We start from the raw sequence: 24,284 nt of genomic DNA on the forward strand, positions 1-24,284 counted from the left end.
CGCACGCGTGGCGCCGCGTGACACCACCGCGCCGGAAGCGCGGCGGCAAGATGGCGGCGCTCCTGGCGCTGCTCAGTCGGGGCGCCCCCGGCCTCCGTGTGGCCCGCCTGCCCTTCGCCGCCGCTGCCCCGCCGCTGCGCCGCCCTTCCGCGCCGCCGGGACCCCCGCGGCCGCTCAGCTTTTCGGCGGCCGAGCTGGTGCGCGCCGCGCCGGGCCCCCTGCGGCCCTACCTGCGCCTCATGCGGCTGCACCAGCCCGCGGGTGAGCGGGGCGGCGGGGGGGGGGGTGGCGCCCTAGCCATGGCGGCGCGGCGGCCGCGGTGACGCGGTAACTATGGCGACGCGGCAGCCGTGGCGAAGCGTGAGGGAGCGGCGGGGGGGGGTGCTGTGCCGGCGGCCTCAGCACCGCGCCCCGGCCACACGCGCCCTCGCTTCGGGCAGAGGGTCTTGCCGAAGAGCGACGCCGTTCCTCGGCAGCGAGCCGCCGTCCCGTCCCGCGGCCCCCCGCTCCTCGTTTCCTCCCTCACCCCGCTCACTCGCGGATTTTGTCTTCCCTCAGGGACGTGGCTGCTGTACCTGCCGTGCACCTGGAGCGTTGGCTTGGCTGCCGAGCCGGGATGCCTCCCGGACTGGCACATGCTGTCCCTGTTGGGCATCGGAGCCGTGCTCATGCGCGGAGCCGGCTGCACGATCAATGACGTGTGGGATCGCGGCTATGACAAAAAGGTAGAGCGCGCCCCGTGGGCTTGCAAAGACCTAGGGAAGTGAATTGCTGGTTAATTAACCAAGTACACATCCAGTCGTCTCCAACATCACCAATGATCCCTTGCTGAGGGCAGGCATAGGGCTCCAGGTTCAGAAATTCCTCCGTGTTTCTATCAGAGATGTATGCAATTAATTTGTCTATGTTTCCTCCTACAATAGTAGAAAGCATTTTATTTTGTGTAACATTTCTCTGTCTAGGACTATAGTAAGTCTTCTAGAGTACTTAGCTCTGCGTAAGATGAAATATACCTTGTCGTCAGCTGTAGGTAGTACTTGATCAAGATTATTTTTGAACTTTGTTTTGCATGACAGAACAAAATAAAAAACACTTTTTTGCGACACTTGCTAGTTATGATCTACCCAAGAATGACTTTTTTTTTTTTTTTTTAATTTTCAGGAGCAAGGTTTCCTTGAGTATTGTTAATTTCTTCATGAGAAGGGCTGTTAAGACTATCATGCTCAACCCTGAACCAATCCTATTCTATTATGTTGTATTCTTCATCTCCCTTTTGCTCAGAAGAGGGAAATAAGCAAAAGGCAGTGCTTAGTGTCAGATGTTGAAATGTGCAAACGTACAGGCTTGGAGGGGAGTATCCTAGTGATGCGTCACTGTTTGCTTGTCCTGTTTTCTGTTCCTACACTGTTCCTCCATTTTTGGGGTTTGGATTTCGGTGCTGGCAAGAGGCAGGATAACAAGCCAATCTGATATGTTAAGTTCGTCTTACAGCACTGTTATATTTGTGCTGTTGGGAAGGCAACGAATCAGTACAGGTTTTTTGGCAGCTTTGGGTGGTTTAGGGTTTGGAGGTTATTAACAACTATATATGCTAAAAATATTTGACAGGGTGAGGTGTGTGATTAGAAAGGTGGAATTTTCAGTATAGTGAATTCATTTATGCATTAATGTCATGTGGTTAGCTCTAAAGTTTTACAAATTCCCATCGCAGCTCACTGTTACATATCTTAAAAGGGTATCTTCAAAACAAGCGTGATACAGGCCAGGTCAATAGCAGGATGTTAGGTTGTGTTGGTGATGGTGGTTTGGGGTTTTAGATTTTTTGTTACTGATTATTTGGTAAATGTTTGCTTTTCTTGTCTTTAAATGAAACATCCCATGTTTAGTTACGATGTGCAGTGGAACTGGTCACAGATATCTTAAGCGCCTGTTTAAAGTGCAAAAACAGTATTTGACATTCAATGTAACCTGATGCGGGGGAAGAACAAACTAAAAGAGCTTATTTAAATTCACATTATTAAAGCATTTACGGAACACTTTATACATACATAGTTTTCCGTAAAAAGTTGGCTTTCAAACCTCTTCGAATAGACTTTATACCATTTTCATCAACATGCAAAACTTTTGTCTTTTTTTTTTTCTTTTGGCAATCATCACCTTTGGCAAGTTACCCGCCATACATTTCAATTTAACTTTTTTCTGATATTTGTTTCTTCCTTCAGTTCACCTTATATGGTTTCTTGTTCAAGACAGAGTTTCTAAACTCCATTGTATCCCAACTAGGCTTAAATTAATTGTCCTTTCACGGTTATTAAAAATGGTTAGGTGTGCTAAAGAAGCCCTGCATCTTTACAATATATTACATGGTAATCACTTAAGCACGGAAGTGCTGCTTGAAATTGGGATAGCTAGCTCACAACTTTTAAAGTCTGATCCCCATCCCCCAAGGTAATAAAACTCATATACAAGATGTCTACAGTGTTTCTAACCAGCCTCTTTGCACACAAGTGGCACTTTATTTCTGCTCTAGTTTTTAAAGCCTGCATGCTTCTATTATAAGCACTGCTGCTTAGAAATACAGCTTTTGTCTGTGATTATATGCTAGGTTTTTATCATTGAAGGAACCCCGTCTCATACATTCTGTGACCTGTTTATTTTTCTGCTTATATGCCAATGGTGTGGCTTTTAGTTTTAAGATATATTGGAATGTGTTATGTTGGATTTTATATTAACATTATTCTGTTCATTTTTAGGTTGCAAGGACAGCAAGTAGGCCTCTGGCAGCTGGAGATATCTCTATTTTTCAGGCCTTCATTTTTCTTGGGGGACAGCTTAGCTTGGCACTTTGTGTGCTTCTGTCTCTGAATTACTATAGGTGACGTATAAGTTATCTTTTGTTTTTTAAACTTTGATTCCAGGTCCAGAGTTAAGCACAGAGATTTTCAGCAGAAAAGGTGTTGGGGGCAGAGGGAGGAGGTTATTAGTTGTGGAATTATATGTGAAAGTAAAAGAATTAGTTCAGTACTACATACAGCTCCTGTAACGCTGCGCTGTATCTTATGATCTTTAGACTGGCAAGCAATAAACCTCTTGGTACTTTTTCCAGTATTGTTCTGGGAACAGCCTCTTTGCCTCTTGTGATAACCTACCCCCTGATGAAGAGAATAACATATTGGCCACAGTTAGTTTTGGGTGAGCTGGAAATATTTTTTACTGTTTTTTTTCTTCAGATTGAGTTTTTGGGGTGTTTTACAAATTAGTAATTGAACTTAAGCAATCTGATTTTTTTATAACTTTAATTTAAAGTAAAAATACCATATAGACAAAGTTCTGTTGTGCCAGAAGCTCCTTAAACAATTTATAACACATATAAGAGTTAATGTCTGGGGGTTTTTTGTTAAAAATCAGTTCCTTATTTTGACAGAGTGAGGGGAGGGAGGAAGGGAGGGAGAAAATAAATATTTGTCATTTGAGAATTGGCTTTAGTTTTGGGGTTATCTCGAAACCTTTCTTAAACATGCATTTGTCCTGCATTTCAGTCTTTAGCCTCTAAAATAACTCCTGTGCAGACACTGATGGGGCTTATATTTCAGGTTGAGCTACTAAAATGTGTCTTTGTATCTTGGCCTTCACATTCCAGCTGCCTTCAGCTTTTTCAACCCAAATTGTCATTTTCAGCCTTGAAGTACCATAGCTGGCTGCTGTGCACTCTTGCAGTCAGTTATACTGACATCTTTTGTTATACTAACATCTAAGCGTTTTAACTTTAGACCCGTTGTTTTGAGTACACTGGAATAGTTCTGTGCAAATGTTTCCCTATGCTAGTGAAGTAAAATTTAAGTTGGGGAAAAATGCGTGGCTATACGTATTTATCCTTGTATGTCCAGGGTATTTAATGTCAAATTATTTGTATTTATTACCTGCCTGAAAATAAGTGGTAGAAAAATAGAGATGCCAGTATTGTACAAAGAGCTGCTGTTATGATACAGGCTGGAATAAATAATATTTAATTCTATACATGTAATTTAGATTGCTCCTGGAAATCTTGTAACTTCTTTTCTTTTTTTTACTCTCTTGATGTTTTTAGGACTTACATTTAATTGGGGAGCCCTTCTTGGCTGGTCTGCCATCAGAGGGTCATGTGAGTGGTCTGTGTGTTTGCCCTTGTACTTAGCTGGAGTAATGTGGACGCTGGTATACGATACTATTTATGCACATCAGGTAGAGTAACAGTGGGAAGTTTTAGTTATCTGTGTATGTTTGTGTGTTTAATTTACAACTTTGTTGTCAAACAGCAGTACTAACCTGTTGCAGTTCTTCATGCTCAGCTGAGCTAAAACAGCACCAAAGAAACCTCAGCCCTTGCACTTTTTATTGCTGTTTGCAAATGTTTTATGTATCAGGTAGAAAGCTGGAAGTATAATGCACTTTGTGTGCCTATGCATTGGCATTGTGTAAATAACTTTGATGTTGGTATTAGCTCTTGGCTGCTAAAGCAAGTCTAAGGACCAACCTTCTAATTTAAATTTTAATGTAGGGACCTAAAAATGCTCCTAAATTGGGTTCCCAGTAAGAAGCGTTGGAAACTTAAGCAAGGCCTCCCTTCTTATTTTCCTTATGAAGTGGCAGTTGGATTGTGGATTTTTTTGCTAATTCATCCCTTCATTCTAGGATAAGAGGGACGACATCATTATCGGTGTGAAGTCAACAGCATTACAGTTCAAGGAGGACACGAAGCAGTGGCTCAGTGGCTTCAGCCTTGCAATGCTCCTGAGTTTGTGCATAGCAGGAATGAATTGTAACCAGACATTCCCGTATTACTCTGCTGTGGCTGCTGTAGGGGCTCACCTAGCACACCAGGTTTGATGGATTTATTTATACTTTTTCCATGTGGAAGTTCTTGATAAGAAATCAGAGTGCTTTTCAACTCCCATCAATTCACCAACTACCTAAAAAAAACAATACCTGTAAAGAGAACTGAAGTCTTCTGACAGTAAGCTTGCTTCTCTTAAGTACCTTTTGCAGACCTCTCATTTGAACAGACCTCCAGCTGTCCACAGATTGTAGAGCATTGTTTTTCAATCTGTTCCTAAACAAAAGAACTGCTTCGTGTTAAGCTGTGATCTCAAGGAATCTTGCTTCCAGTAGCAGCTGCAGCTAGATCCACCTCAATGTCCTGCAAGATTGTGCAGTTTTTACTGTTCTGATGCAGCTCTTGCTCAGCACATACGATCTGAGACTACAATTGATGTACATTATTATCGTTCACTTCCTTTAAAAAATTGTATGGTCTGCAGTATCAAGGACACATGCAGGCTTTTTTTTTTTTTTTAATAACATGTTGTACAGTAGCTATGTGAAAATGAATCTTAGAGATGGTTAATTTTACATCTAAATAATTATTCTGTATTGTGGTCTGGAGCTTCAGTCTGGGATCTGACAGTATAACAAAATTTTCTGTGGCTTGTACACTTCATCTACAGCAGATGTTAATATTATAATTTTATGGCAATTGACAGTTCTAATTCACAGTTCTTTTTACAACAGAGAACAATCCAGTTCAGTCTTGTAGTTGTATTAGTTTAGAAATTTTAATGAATAACAGAAAGAAAGGAAATAGCTTTGTCGGTGAAAGAAGCAGATAGGATCTTGTAACCCTGTTCTTTCTGAATCCTAACAACTGTGTTGCCCGGTCTTGTAGTGACCAGTCTGTGTGAAAATTAATTGCTGGTCTTGATAGGTGAGTGATAGCAAAGAGGTTTGTGCATTGCAAGTAGTAAAACCATTGACAGTTGGAGAAGTTAAGTCTGTGGTTAATGTAAAACTTTTTAAAGCACATCAGACTCATGTTACACTTTAATGGGAGGAGTGCAAGCAGGTGATGGATATTAAACATACCTCTGAGCAAGAGAATTCTTGTGATGATGTCATCTGGTACTTGTCAGCCACTGCTCTTCATAGTAATTGTGCTTGGAAATCTATGAGGGAAGAATACTACATTCCACTATATAATGGTTTACAGTTTGAATTGTCAGAGAGGCCTTACGTTGTAGTTTTGGCACAAATGGAAATGACTTTGCTGCAGGGAGGGTTCTCATAAGTGAGAATGCAGCCCTACTGAATCTAAGTCATGAAGAGTGCAGAACAATTCTGTAGGCTGCTAAAGTCACAAGAGCAGCATTGTTCTGTGTACCACAGAGTAGCTTCTTTTTGAATGATTATTTTAATATTAGTTCTGCTTAAACATTCTCATGCTTATCTTCCTGCTCAAGATTTCTGAACGTGTGCTTAACTACCTGAGTTTAGAAAGCTGAGTAAGACATATGAGGAGTAGGTTTTCCTTAATTCATTGCATGTGTGCCTGAGACAGAGGAATTTGGGTCATGAAGATGTCAAACTTCTACCCCATTCGAGAAGTTCACTGATAGAAAAATAATATCTTTTATTTGCTTTGCATTTCTGAAGGCGTATCTCATGCCTTGGCTGCTGTTAGGTTTGATTTGTCAGTTCAGTGTTTTCAGCTCCCTGTGCTTCAGGGCCTGACAGGTGTTCAAGGGTGTGGATAACATTGTGTCTTAGAAGCTTGTGGACAGCATTTCAGATTATTTGATCAGAAACCAGCCCTGTCACCTCTGTACAGCTGCAAATGGCAGAGGAACAAGTCTCTCAGGGAAAGTTTCACTTCTTTTAGTTGAATACGTTCTGACTCCTTCAGAGGCTGAATTGCAAGGTTTGAGGTTTTGGGGTGTACTTTTTTATTAATCCTTTCACTTGTTTTGCTTAACATTTTTTCTTGTCATCCTTCTCAAGACTTTTGCACCAAGTTTTGTTTCCAGGAATATTTTTCAATAACTTTGCTCTTGCTGCACTGTGTGGTTTTTTTCAGCTTTAGTTGCCAAGCTGGGCAAGCCTGGCGTGTAGCTGTTGTTGCAGGTGTCCTGGTTCTTTTTTTTGCAAGAGAGTTGAACAAACATGGCTAAGAGCAATTGGACTAAACCAGTCCTGTGTGACTACGCAGGGCCGGGCATCTTCCTGTGAATTCCAGTTAGCCTGGTTCACTGCTGGCTCTCCAGTGCCTTGTCTCTATTGAAACACGGAGCAACACCTTGCAGCAGAGATTTAAAGGTGCAGGCAGGTTTGGGGGTTTTATTTTTATTTAAAGTTCCCACAGAAGAAATAGGTGGCTACCTACTGAGAAAAATCTCAAAAAGACTTATTTACATGCCCAGATAACTTTGCATTTTTAAATGTCAAACCAGTCCCACCAGTATCTGGGCTGTTTATACTGTCCTTCATTGAGAGGGTCCGGGAATCATGTTCATATACAACCCTTGACTTTTCTGCTATATGTTGAATAAATCTGTCAGGTAACTATAGATGCCAGTTATGCAAAAAATCCTTTGTAAACACAGAGTATTCCTGTTTATTGTGGCGGTGAGGGTAGACTTTGGAATTTGAGATTCAGTTTTTGAAGTTCTGTGTCTGTTTGTGATGTGTCAAATATTTCTGAGTCTGTAGAATAATAATGCTAGAATGTTATACTGTGCTTTTGCAGATTTACACTTTGGACATAGACAAACCTGAAGACTGTTGGAAGAAATTTGCTTCAAATCGTACTGTAGGAGTTCTGCTCTTCGTAGGGATTGTGTTTGGAAATCTGTGGAAAGGAAAAGACTTAAAAAATGTAGAAGAGCCTTTAGAAAACAGGTAGTTGAAATTAATATAAATACTGATATTTTAGTCCAGCTAAAGTGTAAGTACTACATAACCATAGCTGTTTTATACTGTTTATTTATAAAAGCTGGTGAAAACATTCTTGTTTCTGAAAATATGCAAATGAGATTATCCTACAGTGTAAGTTTTGATTATCCTTAAATGACTTCAACCTTCATAGAAGCTTCAACAAGTGAAGCTGCTCTGCTGGTCCTGTGTAGTACAAGCAAACTTCTGTCAAGCTCTCAAGACTGTAAGCCCAAGACTTTATATGACACCGATGTCTCTTAGTGACAGCACGTGGGAAAATGCAAAGTGATTTTAGGATGTAAATAAAATCTGGCTGTACATGTTTGGTGTTCTGATTTATTACATGAATAATTTTCAGTTTGAGTTGGAGCTTGTTGCATGTAAGAATTGTAATAACAATTTTTATCCTGACATGTCTAGAAGCAGTCAGGACTCTGAGAGTGTGTGAGCCAGAATAAGAAGTCAATAGAGAAGTATTTAAAATTACCTTTTGCTCTTGCTGTGATTGCTGGCAGTGGTTTCTTTTTATGTGAAAAGAACAGACTTCTGCAAAGTTGCCTGGACGGAGTGAGCTGAGCTCTAAGTTGCCTGCACAGAGTGAGCCCAGCTTGTTTATCAAAAAATTGAACACACACTACTGACTTAAACCAAACACAGAGCAGCCCAGAGCTATTGCCAAGTCTGCATGACTGGTGGTTGACTCTGAGCTACAAATTCATCATGCAAAGTGATCCTCTTTTTATTTTTTTTATTTTATTTGTTTTGACTCATGCCTACTGGTTTTATTTGTAGTCTTACAGGAAGAACTTGTTTACAGGAGAATGCCTATGAACAATACAAAGAGCAACTGCAGGCTAACAATTACATTGCTCCAAACCATTCATGTTTTCAACTGGTTTATGCTCTCTCAGTTACAGGATTTGCATGGTAGTTAACCTTTTCTTTGACTCATGGTGTTAAAGAGCTTGTATGGCGCGTTCTGGAATTAATTTCTGTGGAAGAAGCAACGGACAGGCCTGTTCCATGAAAATGATATGGTGGAGTTTACCTCAATTTACATACTGGTAGGCAATGCAAGCATGCTTTTCTCCACGGGTGGCTTTGTGTCTGCCTGCATGCAGGGCTGTGGTTCAGTGATGCAGAGCGTTTGGTTGCCAAACTCATTATGGTATTCCAACAGCCTTTCCTGATGACCGCTCTGGTCCTTGAGTAGTGGGTCATAACTGTGCATGCAGTTGCACCCAGAAATAAGGCTGCGTACTGCTCCAGCTGTGAAGATGGGTGTCGTATTTTAAGGTTATTTAAACCGATATGTCTGAGAGACATTGCAGTCCAGAGCCATGTGTTCAGGGTTTGCTAACTGTGTAGTTTTGCATTACTGATGATGGTGAACAGGCAAATAAGTTCCTGTTGCAGGGAAATGAGAAAGCATATAAGGAATCAATGGCTTTGGTCACAGGAAGTCCTTTCTGGGGCTGGAACAGACTTCTGTTGGTTCTGAACACTTCTTTTTAATGTACGCCTTGTAAAGTTTTGGGGTTTTTTTCTTTTACTATTTAAACAGGTGATGTCAAATATTTTTTGAGCAAATTAGGAAGAGTAGATTTTTCAGCCTGACTGCATGTAAGATAGAAATATGTGAAAATGTTAGGAAGCATAACTGCTTTTAGGGCCTTCTTGGTCCTTATACAGAAATTGTTCTTAAAAAGGGTTTATAATTTTGGGGTGGAGAAAGTATTAAGTTGAAGAAAAGCAGTATAAAAACAAAGAATAGTGAGTTTCTGAGCAATTATGTGACAAAGTTGCATTTTGTAGCAGGAGGATTGGATGCATGCAACTTTGTTTTGAACTTTGCTTATAAGGCATTTACTAGTAATAAAAAAGTCTTGTGATATAATTAGTATCGATCAGTTTCTTAATACTTGCAATATTACCTTGGAGAGGTTGTGGCAAAAGTCATTAATCCATTTTTAACATATTAAAGTGTCTAAGTAGCTTAGATTTGGGAAGAGCTCACACTTTATAGTGCCTTTGAACCTACTGGTGTCTTTTGTCTGGTGACAACTTGTCACCAGCAAGTGTTCATCTTGTAATGAGAGGAAAAAGAAGATGTAGCTAAGTAGAGTAAAAATTCAAGTTTCGAAACAGTCCTTGTGTCCTAAACTTGAAAATCTTTGCATGTTTTCAGTGGGAGTTTTCCAAATTCATCTGAAAATGCAGTTTACAAAGGTAAGCCATAGCTGTATTTTAGGTTCATTGCCTGAAAAATGAAGGTTTAGGTTCTAGGCTATAATACTGAGAGTGCTGTTTGCGTGAGCATTTTATGATTAATACACAGAAATAAGAAATAACTTTTTAAATGCAGAAGAGACAAAGGCTGAACTACTTCCTCGCTAAAACCCTGTTTGTATCTGCTGGCAGGTAGTATCTTCTCTTCTTCTTCCATTCCCAAGCCATTCTATTCCAAATCTTCACAAGGACACTCACTGCTGTGTTTAGATACAGTCCATTAAAAAATTCTCAAATACACCTATCTCTAAGCAGCTTTATTACTAGCTAGTGTGTTTTTGCGGAAGTAAACAGTGTCCTCTGGAAGCTTCTCCTCCAGTGTCAAATGTTGCATTTCAGCTCCCCTTCCTTTTCCAAATGTTCCTCCACTGAATGTTGAGATAACAGATGCTTTTGGAGGCAGCAGGAAGGTCAAACGTGCCTTGCAAAGGCAAACATGAGACACCAGCAGTTGCTCAGCAAAACAGAAAACTCTGTAACCAACACAAACACTTGCCTTTGTGTGCTTCCATTGTACTTTGTAGAAAGGTGTATCAAAGCAACACCAGCTCTTTGTCCAGGAGTAGCTGTACCTATGTAGGGGTGCTAGTTCCTGCGGGGATACGGGCAAAGGTTGCCAAGGCATCAGCAGCCCTTTGTGGTGGGTCTGGATCTTTGACTTAGAAGCCCACTTGGGACAGTGGCACATGGGAGCTTTCACACACCTTTGCCAGGGGCAGGGACTCACGATAGGGTCATCCAAGACAACTTGTGCCTGGTGTATTTCTTGGTAAATATGGTATTGTTAATGCAAGGGGGGTCAGATTTTTCCCTCCCTCTAATTTCAGGAAAGTATGTGCTGCAGGCACCTAGCTCAGGAACTGTGGTGTGCTAACAGCATGGGCTGGAGGATATGGGACAGCCAGCGTGGCTGGAAGGGAGTCCAGCTGCAGCAGGTCACCAGGTCAGTAGGTCAGGCACAGCACCAGACAATGTTAGCGTAACGTGGGAGCGAAAAGGTGGCTCAACTCAAAGTCAGGAAGGTGTGTCAGCATATGGAAAGATCAGAGCATCCTGTGTGCTGAAGTGACTAAAAAGCAGGCTGAAAAATTAAGGTAACCCATCACCTGTACCAGCACGACATTGTGGTCCTATAAATCCAAGTGACTCAGAGGAAGAGTGCCACCGTGGAAAGGGTGGTGAAAAATAACAGACGAGTGCAGGAAGCAGAAGCTCAGCCAGGCTGCGTGAAACATCTTGTGACAAACCTTTGGCCCAGCCAGCATGAGACTGCAGGTAGATGTGAAACCACTTCTACTACTTTCCTTTGGGTCTAACATGCTGTGGCTGTGAGCTGCTGCAAAGCAGCTGACACCCTTGGCCCCAGCCATGAACTCCCCACTGTGCGCTGGACCTTGTGTTTGGGTGTCTGTGGCATGAGGGGTTCAGGCAGCTTGCCTAGGTGGCGATGCACCCCCCCCAGCCATAACCCCAGTGCCATTTTCTGTCTGATCAGCCAGCTGAGTGGACCCGCTTCACCATGTGAAGTGTCCCTGGCATGGGAGGGATGAGGGACATGCAGGCGTGGGCAGGGAACAGCTCTCTTCTTGTACCAACTGCAGTCGCTTCAGTTTCAGTGAGATATGAACCTGACCCTTAGCCGTATTTCTAAGGGCTGTGACAATTTCCCCTAGCATTTTGCTCAGCTCCTTTTCTCCTCCAGCTTTTATAGTTGCAGGTATTTTCCTTTCACCTGAATCATTCCAAGTTGTGGGAAGGAGGCAAGGTTTGGGGGAGAGGTGCTCTTCTGTTGAACCAGCTGAGACATCTGGGAAAAAAGTTCAGATACAGAAGCCCTTCTCCATGTCTGAGACAAAACCTGTTGAAAACCTGAGGTTGTTGCTCCGCCTTTTGAAAGGGCAGGTGAGACCAGAGCTTTGGAGAGGCCCCCAGGCACCCTCCTCCGCCAGGCAGCCCCCCCCCCAGACCTGCACACCAGTGGGCTTACAGTGGACCCTCTGTAAATGAACCCACTCCTTGCCACTTGAGATGCCAGGGTTTGTGTAACTAGGAGCATGAGGCAGCGTACTGGGGAAGATGGCTTTGCTCATTCGTGGTAGCGTTTTAAGTTGTGTGATGGAGTTGTTTCAAATAGTTTGGAAAACGGGAACGTTTGCACATGGATGGTGTTGGCGTAAAATGGAATAAACTAGTTTTTGGTTGCCATTTCTCTGTAAAATACAATGGTAGAGTGTGTAATTTATACTTTGTTCTTTGCAGAGAAAGCAAAAATGTATTGAGGGAGGTTTTTTTTAACCTCTACTCCTGAATCTTTATTGAAATTGCATTTACTGTAATACACATTAAATTGGTGAAAATTAATTTCAGCTGAATTTTTCCATTGTCTCCTTGGAAATAATATTTTATTCTTACCACGTGGAAAAAGTCATTACAGGTTTGGTTTTGTTAGCACACTTCCTTTCTTCTTAGCTATTGAGACATTTTGCTCTTTGTTTTCTTGCTGTGGCTGAGAGGTGTGCTTTGCAGCTGACTGCCGGTCTTCCCGCAGTGCCACTTCACAGATCCAGAGAAGCCATACATGAAGGGGACTGCAGGCCCCGTGGTGAGCTTTGGCCAGACACCATGGCAGTTGTGACGGGAGGCAGTGGGCACTCCTTGTGAAGGACCTCTGGGTGAAGGGAATGAGCTGAGGTAGGTGTTTAGGGTGGTGTTTTCTCAGGGTGACAAAAGGCAGTTACATTTGATGCACCAGGATTGCAGGTAGAAGTGGGTTGCTTTTCTGTGGAAGAAAAGCACTTGCAGGGCCTGGTTGCTCAGTCAGTGTCACCCCAGCTCTGAATAAAGGACAGACTGTTAAAATCTTTAAAGTGTTGCTGATGAGCTTTTTTTTTTTAATGTGTTATCTCCCATACTGACTGTGCATTTCAGCTTCCCATTTCCCTTCCTCCCTCCCCAGCGGACTCCTAGGCTAGCTGGCATTTTGTATGAGCCTAATATAGCCAGCTGGTGGGATGTAAGGTATGTTCTCTTCCAGAAAGCATCTTCTGAACAACTTTTTGCAAACCTGAATTCCCGCAACCTCTTGCAATGTTTTTGAAAAACAAATGGGTGTTTTTCAATGTTTTTCAATGCTTATCAGCCAGGCAACCCCATCATAAAGAAGGGAAAGCTGCAGTTAAACTTTGGAGCTGTTGGAAGTCAAGGGGAGTAATTCAGGGCACAGATCACTGTTATCTCAGCAGCACTATTGGTAAAAGGCTCCACCTAATTGGACCGTAAACCCTAGCCTGTTGACAAACCTTATAAGTTACAGTTTAACTCAAACTTCTCCTTTCCCCCATCTCGATGGCAAGAGAGAAGGGGAACACACCATTAGCACTTCACGTGGGATGCTTTGAACTTGCCTTGCTGGGCAAGCAGCTGCTCAGACCCACTCTGCTCTCTGCACGCTGTGTGCATGACGCTGGGAAACAGAAACCACTGTCCTGGTGTCACAGCTTCTCTGTGAAATGTGGAAGTGCATCCAAAACTGTCAGTGACTTGCACAGAGTGTGTGCAGCTAAATGCTTGGGGCATGTTAGGGAAGAAATAGTAAATATTAGTATCTCATAGAGGGAAATGGATACATGTATGGTAAGGACTCAGTTAATTTTACAATAGCTGGGCTGCATGGCTTGTGACAAGCACTTAGGGGGAATCAGCCTAATTTTTATAGAAAGCCTCCACATGGGGTGTATTTACTAACTCAGAAATGAAAACCCAAACGCATCCCTAAGAAGGAGCAGGGAGCACACTTACTGCAGATGGAGGAAAGGACTAAAAGCAAAGGTACCATCGCGTCCTGCTGCCTCCTTATCCAGTGCTGAATGACAGTGGAGGAGGACAGTCAGGGCTGGGGCTCCCCCCCATCACAGTGTCATGGCACAGGGTGCTGACCTACAGGGAGCCACCCCCTGATTTTCTTTGGGGAAAAATGTTGGAAAAAGGTCTATCCCAACAAATGCACATCATTCAGAGCTGTTCCCCCCCGAACAACAACCACATGTAGACAGAGTTAAGGGAGTAAGACAATATACATGAAACCATTTTTAAAAAAGATGAATAGCAGTCTATGATTTAATTCTGGGAAAAGGAAAAAGCAAAAAATGTTGCTCTCTGCATGTGCGTTAAGCCTGTACTCGTACAGACAGGGCACAGCTCCTGACCTCCCCCTCCAGTTACCTCCCACCATTATGCTTGCTCACTGCTGGCTGCCAATAAAAGCCTTCCAAGAGCGAGAAAGTTTAGTTTCATCTTCCCCAGAGCCTCTCTGTGCAGGACCCTGGCAAGCAAGGAAGACTGACTGCACTGACACAGGCTGCTCACCAGAAGGTTGGTTCTCTTAAAGCATGGAAATAGTAAAAACTCGTTAGCCTGGGAAGAGTGGAATAATAGTGCAAAAGTAGAGATTTTTTTTTTTTTTTTTTCCTGCTCAGCACATAATTTAAGCAAAATATAAGGCAAATACTACTGACGGGGAGGGGGGGATGCGGACTTTTAAAAAGCTATGCACAAAAGCTGGATTACGGAGAGGTTACTATGCCTTTGCTGCCTTCTCCTGCTACCAGAACTGTATAACTGCATTAAAGAAATCTGGTGGGTACTTCGCTCTTTGTTTAAATTGGGCTCTCTCTTGTCTACACGGATTCTCAAGATCAAACTCCTCTTGGCAAGGCTGCTTAGCTCTATGTGTTTTCTGGTAGGCTTTGAGGATGTGCTGGAAGTAGCTGCTCTCCTGCCAGAAGCTTGCATGTCAGGTGCTTTTATATGCTGCTGCCCGGTCTCCCTGTGTATTTGCTATCCTTTTCAGTGGGGTGTGCTATTGGTGACAAGCACCTTAATGTCGCAATTTCTTCATTAATGTTTGCAGCTAAGAGAGAAGAAAGCATGTGAATAATACTCGTATACAGAATAAGGTGCATTTGTTTCAGTGTAGAAAGTGGAGAGATTTACCATGTGTCGGTAGTATTGCCGTGGGTCGACAGAGGGAAGCGCTTGGAGGCAATGAACGCTCACAGTTTCTTTCTGGACATGAAGCTGATGGTGCCTCTGGCTGCATTCACGCCGGGCTCGCAGGCTGGCATGTGCTGCCAGGTGAAGCCAGGGGTGAGATTTCTGGAGGACTGTGCGTTGCTGCAGAGGGTGGGGAAGGGAGGGTGCCCCACTCCCACGCCGAACTTTGTTTCAGTTTCTGTCCCTGGCTTTGGAGCTCACGGGGCTGCGTGGGGAGGAGCCTCACCACCCAGCAGCATAGTGCTGCCTTTGCCAGGCTGCGGGGAATTAAAAAAAAAAAACCAACAACCAACCCCAATTTGTAGCAAAAAGTCTTGACAAATGTGAGCAGGCCAGTGTCGGGGTGGGGGGGGTCCCCCTCCCCTTTCTTCTGTTTGTGCATAACTAGAAGACCTTGACCTCAGGGCAAAACTTGCTTTTAATTGTTATCTGAGAATGTTTTGTGCTGTCTTTTGCTTGGCTGGGTGAATAGGAGGAGCACAGAGATTTTGGGGGGTTTTCTTAGACCTGAGGCTTTACTGGTTTTCAAGGTCCACTTGACTGCTTAGCTGTAGGAAGGCAAGGACTGGGGTTCAGACTTGGGACATAGTGTTGAGTTTCTGCCTTTCTGACTCTATGACAAGAAACCAGAGATACTAGTTTTCTACAGTATCTCACTTGCATGGAGCCTGGAATTACAAGGAAATGCGAGACCACAGCTGCTTCCTGCATGCTTTGTCCGCGTGCCAAAGTAATCTTGTGAAAAATATGCCAAGTTCAACAACCTAAATGCCCAAGTCACTGGCTTTAGCCTAGGTTCACCGCCCAGCCCTGCTTGGCACAAGGGAAGTTGGTGAACTGTGTCTAAGCGCTAGCGAAGCCTTTCTGGGGTGGAGTGGGGAACATCAATGGCCTGATGCTATTTTGAAGGCTGGACAAAATGGCAGAAAATGCAAAAACCTTGAAAAGACACAAATGCAGGTAAGATTTGGTTACACTTCGTCACCTCCAGCAGCAGCAAGGGAGCTGGGTGAAAGACCACCTGCTGAAGAGCAATGGTGATGAGCTCAGTTGGGGGATCAGACCAACCACATTTCTTTCACTAACTGTCCCATTCCCCTCCCATCTCTTTCAGAAGAGCAACTAGGAATGGCCACCCCATCTGTTGTGACGATCCAGCCGCAGTTCAGCATGGCTGCGCCCGTTGTCTCTAGCAGCATGTGGCAGACAGGGCTGATGGACTGCTGCAGCGACTGCAGCGTCTGTGAGTGCCTTGGGTAGTCCCGTGTCTCAGCTGTCAGCAGTGACATGCTGCGGTCGATCCCATGCCCTCTTTGGGACACTTTTCTTGCCCCTGCCGCTCGGGTCGGTGGTGCAATAGCTACAGCCATGTAGCCTTGTCCTCCCAGTTCCTCCCCCAATGCCGGCGGTGCTGGGTGGGTAGGCAGAGCCTCACCCGCTGCTGTGTTTCTCCCCCTGCCAGGCTGCTGTGGGGCATTCTGCTTCCCCTGCCTCGCCTGCCAAGTGGCTGGGGACATGAACGAGTGTTGCCTGTGCGGGACCAGTGTGGCCATGAGGACCCTCTACCGCACCAGATACAACATCCCGGTCAGTGGTTAACCTGCCCCCTCACCATGCTGCAAGGCTGAAAGACAAGGTGACCCCGAGGCGCCTCACTCTGTGTATCAGGGATGAGCGCAGGGCAGCAGTGCTCTCTGCTCACCCTTTTTTTCACTTTTGTATCCTGCATGATGCCAGGAGCACAGGACAGGGGTTGGGATGCCCTTGGACATGCTGATCCCTGGGCTGGTGTCCAACAACGCATGTTAACCAGAAACAGCTCCTTCCCAGCACCCTTCACAGGGGGCACATGTCCTGCCTTCAGCTGCCACTGACCACTGTGGCTCACAGAGCCTCGGCTGCTGCTTCCCATTGCCATCCCCAATCTTTGAAAGATGGGAAAGATTTGAGATCATTGTGGGCAGACTAAAGAATAGATTAAGTTGGTTACATAGATAAAGATCCATAATCAGATGCAGGAGAAAGGTGGTTATTCGCATACAATACATACGTGAAATGGTTTCTTCCCACCAGGGCTTAGTGCCATCCCCAGCACAAACCATGGGGGCCCAAGTCCAGTTTTCCCAAACTGTCTCTTTCTGTATTCGTTTTCCCCCCAAGTCTTAATCTCAGAAGCTGAAAGATAAGTAGCTATGTGCAGCCTGCAGAAAGGGCTCCCTCCTTACTTTCCATAGTGTCGGGGATACTCCAGCCTCCCAAGTACCAAAACCTCTGGTTTTTAGTGTCTGCTACTCAGGATGCTTCAGCCAGCCAGGAAACAAAGGGCGCACTAAGTGGAATGTGATTAACCTTTTCTTGGCTGAAACATGCCTTTTGGGAAACCTATGTCCCTAACCGACTACTTCCTAACAGGGGTCCATTTGCTCTGACTTCTGTGTCACTCTGTGCTGCCCCCTGTGCTCTGTTTGCCAAATTAAGAGAGACATCAACCGGAGGAAGGAGCTACGCATATTCTGGTAAGCTGGGTGTGCTGGTGCTGGTTTAGAAAGCCACTACTGCAGAGAGCCAAGTGGGTTCCTGGAGTCTCTCCTTCTGCCAATGCCTGATGGAAGACACAGGGTTGCTGTAGTGGGGAAATGGCCATGGACAGGTGACAAGAGTGACCTGTCCTGCAGCAAAATGATGCTGGGAACCTCGTACAGGATTGGGGGGAGGGGGCAGGACTAGAGGGACACACACAGTGTGGCGAGGCATGGCCCTGCTACCTGACCCTCCTTTCCCATCCCGTTACAGATGCCGCCATCCTCGCTGTACCCTGCAGAGCTGCTGCGGGCAGGAGTTGCTGCTACCCTGGCTGTTGCAAAATACACCATGGGGCGTTTGCCTAGATTATGGTTGATTCTCCCTTCCTTGAGTAATCTCATGAGTAAACAGCAGAGTTTGCCTTCCTGCCTCCGTGTGTGTAACTCTTGCACCACCTGAGAGCACCCATCCTTCTCCCTCTCCGTCCATCTCAGCAGCCCCTGGTGCAGCTGAGATTTCCCTGTGGCCGCTGCAGAGAAAGATTTTTCACTAGTATTTTGTTATTTGCTCAGCTTTTAGAAAGCTTTTAAATATACATAGGAGGAGTTGGTGTTGCTCATCCAAGTTGTAAAATTTGGAAAAGTGACTTCTGCTCCTGATGTAAGAAATTATGTACTTCACAAGTGATGTACTTAAGGAGTGATGTACTTAAGAAGACCACAAAGGTCTTGTGAAATAAGATATCCTCTGTATACACAAGGCATGCCTTGGTAACGACTGTGCCCCTGAAGAAGAAATAAAAGACTGATAAGAAGGGAACATCCTACCCCAGGAGGCGCTGAAAAGTTGAAAAATTGCTAATAGGCACAAAGTCAGCAAAAATCTTTGATAACCGGAGGAAATGTAAAGGTGGCAGGGTGAGATCACGACCACCGACTCAATTCAAAACCAAAAGACTTACCCCCCCCACTCTCCTTGAGCATGCGCTGTAGAATAAAAGAACACTACTTTTAATTCAAAGCGGGGAAACTTTAACCCAATAGAAACTGTACTAGATAAGCGACTACCAGTAACAGTTTTGGGGAAGAACTTTGGAAATTGAATATATAACTGAACCGTATAAATTGCTTGCCCCTTTAGGTATGAGGTGTGCTAGCTTTGTGGGTTACTACCTAGCCCCCATCTTTGCGCAAACAGGAATTGGCATAAAATACCTCTGCTCTGTGTGTATATTGGCTTTTCGCACACTGAGTAAACGACCCCACTTTGGGGGGGGCTGGGGCTTCTCACAGGCAGGTGGTGGCTGCAGGCCAAGTGCGGAGTTGCCCCTGCTGCCGTGGACCTGGGTGGCCGTCTGGGGCTGCTGGCCAGTCCCACTTTTCTGAACATAAAGCCATGGGGATTTTGGGCTGCCTGGCGCCAGCCCACCTCCTGCGTTGCAGAGACATGCTCCCCCACGGACCCTGAGCATGAATTCCCACCCGTCTGCAATTAAAAACCTGGTTGGGTCGTGGGTTGGCCAAGTCCTCTCCGTGGGCAAACCCTGCCGCCTCCCGACCATGGCCAGGCGAGCACGCCTGCCTGCGCTGGGCTGTTAGCGATATGCTCTCCGTCCAAAGGGCAGAGGTTACATCCACCCTCTCTCCACTACTCTCTGGGAGATGCTAAAGGATTTTTGATCCCTACAAATCTCCCCCAGCTTCAACCTTTAAGGAAAATATGATTTTTATTTTTTTTCCCCTCTCTGCCTTCACCTTCACCACAAGCCTTGTAAAGGGCAGGTGTGGCAGTACATCCTGCGCCCCCCCTGCCCAACAGGAAACCAAACTCTCCAGGCAGGGAGGAGAGGAAAAAAAACCCCAAACCCTAGAGGCTGCAGGTTGAAAATTGAGCTGACCAATTGAGATGTGCCAGGTACACTGAAATGGTATGCATACCTAGAAGGGATAAACCAATTGCTCCCAGTAAAGGAGAGTCTGGTTAAGGTTTTCAAACTACAGCAACCTGTGAACCCTGATCCAACCTTGTTGTGTTGACCTTATAAACCTTCTCCAATTGAGGAGGCACCCGAATTCATGGCAGGCTCAGATATGCAAGGAGTGTGGTTCACTGATGCATCTGCCCATCGAGTGGGATCAAAATGGCAATATAAAGCAGTGGCATTGGAGATTGGTACTGGGAAGAAAGTCGAAGAAGAGGGTGAAGGTAGTGCACAAGTAGGAGAACTACGGGCTTTATTACTGGCCATAGAGAATGGTGCTACCATGGTCTTACACGACCTTTAAGGGTGCTACAGAGTGGATATGTCAGTGGGAATCTAGTAAGTGGGAAGTAGGTCATGCGAAAGTGTGGAGGACAGAGGACTGGCACCATCTCCTAGCAATAGGGAGATCCTGATCTTTAAAGGTGGGATGGGTGAAGGGACATGCTTGGGATAGAACCCCAGCTGCGAAATGGAATCAGCAGGTGGACCACCTGGCCCAAATCAGGATGGTCACCAGTGAGAAGGAAGATTGGGAGAGACTAGCTGAATGGTACCATATCAAGTGAGGCCACTCAGGGAAAGCATATCTCTATTATGAATGCCGATCTCGGGGTTGGCCAGTGTCTATAAAAACCTGTGAAGCAATTCGTACAGCTTGCCCGCAATGCTGAATAAGGCTTAAGGCTAATCACCCAAATCGAGCCCCGGCCCAGCATATCAGACAAGGCAAGGCTCTTTGGAGCACATGGCAGGTTGATTACATTGGTCCTCTGAAACCATCCCATGGGAGCAAATACATTTTGGTAGGAGTGGAGGTAGTATTAGGATTGTCTATGGCGACGGCTGTTGGCACAGCTACTGGACACCAGACAGTCCAGGTTTTATGAGAATGGTTTGGTATTCTACCTATTCCCAAATGTATTCAAAGTGATAATGGGTTGCATTTTACAGCCACAGTGGTGCAAGACTGGGCATGAGGAGAAGGCATCAGATGGGTGTTTCACACAACCATATTACCCCCAAGCTAATGGTATAGTTGAGCAAACCAATGGCTTGATCAAAAAACATGCTGATGTCCCAGTTATGGCGTGAGACACATGATTACCACAGGCAGTTTTTACTGTTAATGGGGAAATTAATTTAAAATGTTAAAATTTGTTCATTTAAAACACTAATTTGGGCTCCTATATCAATTAAGAATTCTGAACTTATTAATCTTGGACCCACAGGAATGTGTATATAAGGCTCTTTATCAGCAGATGGGGAATTATGGAAGTCCAAAAATTCGAGCATTTTGTCCTGCAGTACCATTAAGGGGCAATGACTTTATACCAGAGGATCAGAGACGCCAGTTCCCACTGGGCACATACGTGGGCCAACCTGTCATGGTGAAACTGCCCTCCATTGGTATTATTCCTATGACCTTAGAAAAACCCAGAGGCTTGTATGCCTGGGAAGCCTTAGATGGGAGCAGAAAGACTCACCGTATCAATGCCCAGTGGATAATCCTGGACTTCTAACCCTGTGACCTGGTTTTAAGACCGAGGCCTAGTTTGTGCTTTCTTACAGGACAATGAAGAAATGAGCCATTCCAGTGCTTCTACTGGTAGTGATGATGGTGGCAGGCGTGGATGGTGAAGATCTGGATGACGATGTCGTGGCAAAAATGATGGATATCAATATATCGTGAGCCCTTGAGCTCACGTGGGAACAATGTAACAATTATAGTTGGAGGTTCAAATTGGATGGGGGAGAAGGTTATACTCATGTTGTTTATAGTTGGTCACCAGGTGTGATAAATGCTAGTTTGGTATGGAACACCAGATGTGACTATATCCTCCAACTAACGCATGAGATCACAGGGTGGAGTTGGAACAGTACTACACCATGCCCTGAAACTCCATGGGCATGACTGCGTATGGTACCCAAGGGAACACCCGATAGAGCATTCTAGAACTGAGTTTACAACTACCAACTTTAGCCAATGTTACTTCTGACAATTTGGGACTCTTGAACCATCAGTTACAACATACCGATAAAATGACTGTCCAAAATTTAGCTGTATTGGATTTGATGCTACTGAAAGAGACGGGTGTATGTGGAGTTTTGAACCTGTCAATGGACGACTGCTGTGTTCACTCCAAATGTGTCAATGTAGCTTCAAGATCAAATCAACAAAAGAAAGTGGCAAGAGACTCAGAGGGAGTTGCTTCTGCACCAGGGACTAATTGGCTGGGAAAGGTTTTGATATGTTCGGATTTTCTTTGATGGGGTGGATGACCAGCCTTCTCCAATCTTTAATAATGCTTGTAGTTATGATTATTGTTATCTGTATTGCAATAAGTTGTGTCAAACGTGGTAGCGAAGTCTGTATTAACAGTTAAGTATACTCCCTTAGGACCTGTTCGTGCACTGGATATTCCTGTGTCAGATATTCCACTTCAATTCTAGACCAGAATGGAATGATGACCTACAATGAACTCCTTCAAATTCATCAGACTGCGCTCCCTTTTAACTTTGGAGGCAAGAGGTGACCGTACCACCACTCCAAGGAAACCAGTCGAATCGTGACTGTGGTCACGGGGTGGTACGGATTGTGTGGCAGTACACCCCTCCCCCCACTGAAGTGACCTTTTGGCCAATAGGGATTAAAATGACCATGGATCAGATTCAACAAGGGTATAAACAGGGTCCCGCCGGAGGACATGTGGGAATCAGTCCTCCTCGGAGCAGCGGGTCTGCAGTCGGGGACTCCCCCTTGGGTGGGGATGCCACCCTAGGTAACTCCTCGAGGTTGAGAGCCCTCATCTTTTAGGTGAGTGATATGTGCATTTTGAGTCATCATTTTAAATCTTAAGAATTCTTAAGTTGGCTGTGTAGTACTAATTCCCCTTACATCATTGAGCCTGTGGTTTACAAATGTTACCGGAGTTCTAACTAACTTTTTACTGAGGAATAAATCTGAGCTTTAACACCTGTTGGATTCGATTGTGCGTGCCTCCGTAACAGCAGGCAGAGGCACTCTCAGTGCTGCAGGGTGGGTCTGTGTGGTGGCACTCCCACCTGCCTAAACCCCGGATGGCCCAGACAGTCCTGTCGATGATCCCTGAAAATACAGAAAACTGCATTTTTAGTCTAAGAGAGGTAAAGGCCAGGAATGTGGAGAAGGGGAGAGAAGAAATACCATGCAGCTGTCTCATCCCAGCACAGCATGGTATGATTTCCGTAGCTGTACCTCAAGGCAGCACCTGTGTCACCCAGTGGAGTTATGGTCAGTTCTTGCTGATGCTCAGGCTTAATGAAGGAAAGGCACTGCACCTCTAGCAGCATGTGGCTTAAGGCAGCACAGGAACCTGAAAACAAACTGTCCTTCTCTGAAAACCAGTACCAAAAGCAGCGTGTCTCATCAGGGCTCTGGGCCTGTGGGATGCTGGGGTAGGGAAAGATGAGGGGGGACAGCAGGAGCCCAGCAGAAGCAGCAGCAAGCTTGCAGCCAGCTGTTTGCAGCAGGGAAGCTGCAATTATGCAAAGCAACACCTAAGCCAGCGTGTGGTCTGTTAGAGGGAGCAGACATTTGCCAGGGAGCACCCAGTGCATATAAAGGATGAGAACCAGGAAAAGGATGTGTGTCTCCTGGGACAAGGGTGGCTCAGCAGGTATGTATGCCTTGGCTTTGCTTCAGCAAGAGCTGTGGTACAAAACTATGGAAGTGGCTGAAGTGGTGTTGCTGAGAAAGGGTTGGAAACAGAGGTGAGGTTTTGTACCTGGAAAACTACTTCAGAGCTAAATCAGAGCATGCCGGGTGCTGCTGACAGGCATCTTGACAGAAGTGTGCAGCAGAGGTAAAGGACAGCAGCTTTTTCACTGTATTGTTCGTTTGTGCACATGTAGATGTGCCTATACACAACAAAATTCTGCTTTATGACCTTGGTTATCGGTGAAATGTGGCTGCATGCACCTCAAGATCCATTTTGTTCCTGTCAGCCGTTCCAACACCGCTGGTGGTGCCATGGAGCTGTAGATTTCGGGGCACTCAAGGTCATGTTTGTGGTGTGCAGGTCCCAGGCCACCTCTCAGGAGATCAGAGTGTGGTGGAGGCTTCTCCAGGCTACTGCCTGCTCTGCACCGCCGCCTCCATCTGCACAGGGACGTGGTGCACTTGTACTTGGGGAGGGGAAGGGAAAGTCCATGGTCAGCCCTACCTGCAAAGGGCACAGTGTGCATGTGGTGGTGAGCACCACTCGGCTGCATTTTCACCGTGCACTGCTCTTAATGTTGTTATCTGGTGGTGGGGGAGCGCCTCCTTTGGCATGGGATGCTGGTGGGGTCCTGCTCCTAAACCTTCTCCTGCTGCTGCTCCTGCGCACGCTTCTCCCTGTGGTCCCTGTATTCCTGCCTGCTGCTGGGCATCCCTGTCCCTGCATGGGACCCCCATACTGTCCCTGCCTGGCATCCCCACTGCACGGCCTGTCCCCTCCTGGCTCCTGCTTCTTCTTAAATCCTCCTGTGCCAAGGCTCTCTGCAGGGGCTGCCGTTTTGGCCTGCCGTGAGGTGTTAGCTCTGCTGCAGAGGTAGTGGGAATTACCTGGGGCCTCGTGTGTGAATGAGCAGGGACAGCCAGCTGGGGCAGAGGTGGAAGGTGTCCAGCAAGGGACAATGGGCACCATGGCCCCTGCTGCACCCATGGGTGGTG

The 24,284-nt window shown here is 45.4% G+C and overlaps 2 protein-coding genes and 1 long non-coding RNA gene across 5 annotated transcripts; 2 read left to right on the forward strand and 1 right to left on the reverse strand.

The window, feature by feature from the left end:
- Positions 1 to 16: 16 nt before the first annotated feature.
- Positions 17 to 8,063, forward strand: COQ2 (coenzyme Q2, polyprenyltransferase). Its single transcript, XM_069780888.1, has 7 exons — positions 17 to 261; positions 559 to 725; positions 2,754 to 2,875; positions 3,107 to 3,192; positions 4,088 to 4,221; positions 4,672 to 4,860; positions 7,556 to 8,063. The coding sequence occupies exons 1-7, from the start codon at positions 51 to 53 to the stop codon at positions 7,709 to 7,711; spliced, it is 1,065 nt and encodes a 354-aa protein (XP_069636989.1). The 5' UTR covers positions 17 to 50; the 3' UTR covers positions 7,712 to 8,063.
- A 145-nt stretch (positions 8,064 to 8,208) lies between these two features.
- Positions 8,209 to 18,033, forward strand: PLAC8 (placenta associated 8). Of its 3 annotated transcripts, XM_009928825.2 has the most exons (5): positions 13,216 to 14,403; positions 16,199 to 16,327; positions 16,547 to 16,671; positions 17,497 to 17,600; positions 17,878 to 18,033. In XM_009928825.2, coding segments are annotated over exons 1-5 (585 nt in total). In that variant the 5' UTR covers positions 13,216 to 14,177; the 3' UTR covers positions 17,879 to 18,033. The 3 variants fall into 3 exon arrangements, with proteins under 3 accessions (XP_069637016.1, XP_069637002.1, XP_009927127.2); XM_069780915.1 differs by lacking the exons at positions 13,216 to 14,403; positions 17,878 to 18,033 and adding an exon at positions 8,209 to 12,723 and having other exon boundaries at positions 17,497 to 17,604; XM_069780901.1 differs by lacking the exon at positions 17,878 to 18,033 and having other exon boundaries at positions 13,207 to 14,403; positions 17,497 to 17,604.
- Positions 12,413 to 15,367, reverse strand: LOC138685049 (uncharacterized). The gene is made up of 2 exons (XR_011324290.1): positions 15,025 to 15,367; positions 12,413 to 14,941 (listed from the first exon to the last, which is right to left on the reverse strand). It is a non-coding gene; the product is annotated as an uncharacterized lncRNA (long non-coding RNA).
- Positions 18,034 to 24,284: the final 6,251 nt, after the last annotated feature.

This window comes from Haliaeetus albicilla, chromosome 1 (assembly GCF_947461875.1).
Source record: "Haliaeetus albicilla chromosome 1, bHalAlb1.1, whole genome shotgun sequence".
In the NCBI taxonomy this organism is placed as follows: Eukaryota; Metazoa; Chordata; class Aves; order Accipitriformes; family Accipitridae; genus Haliaeetus; species Haliaeetus albicilla.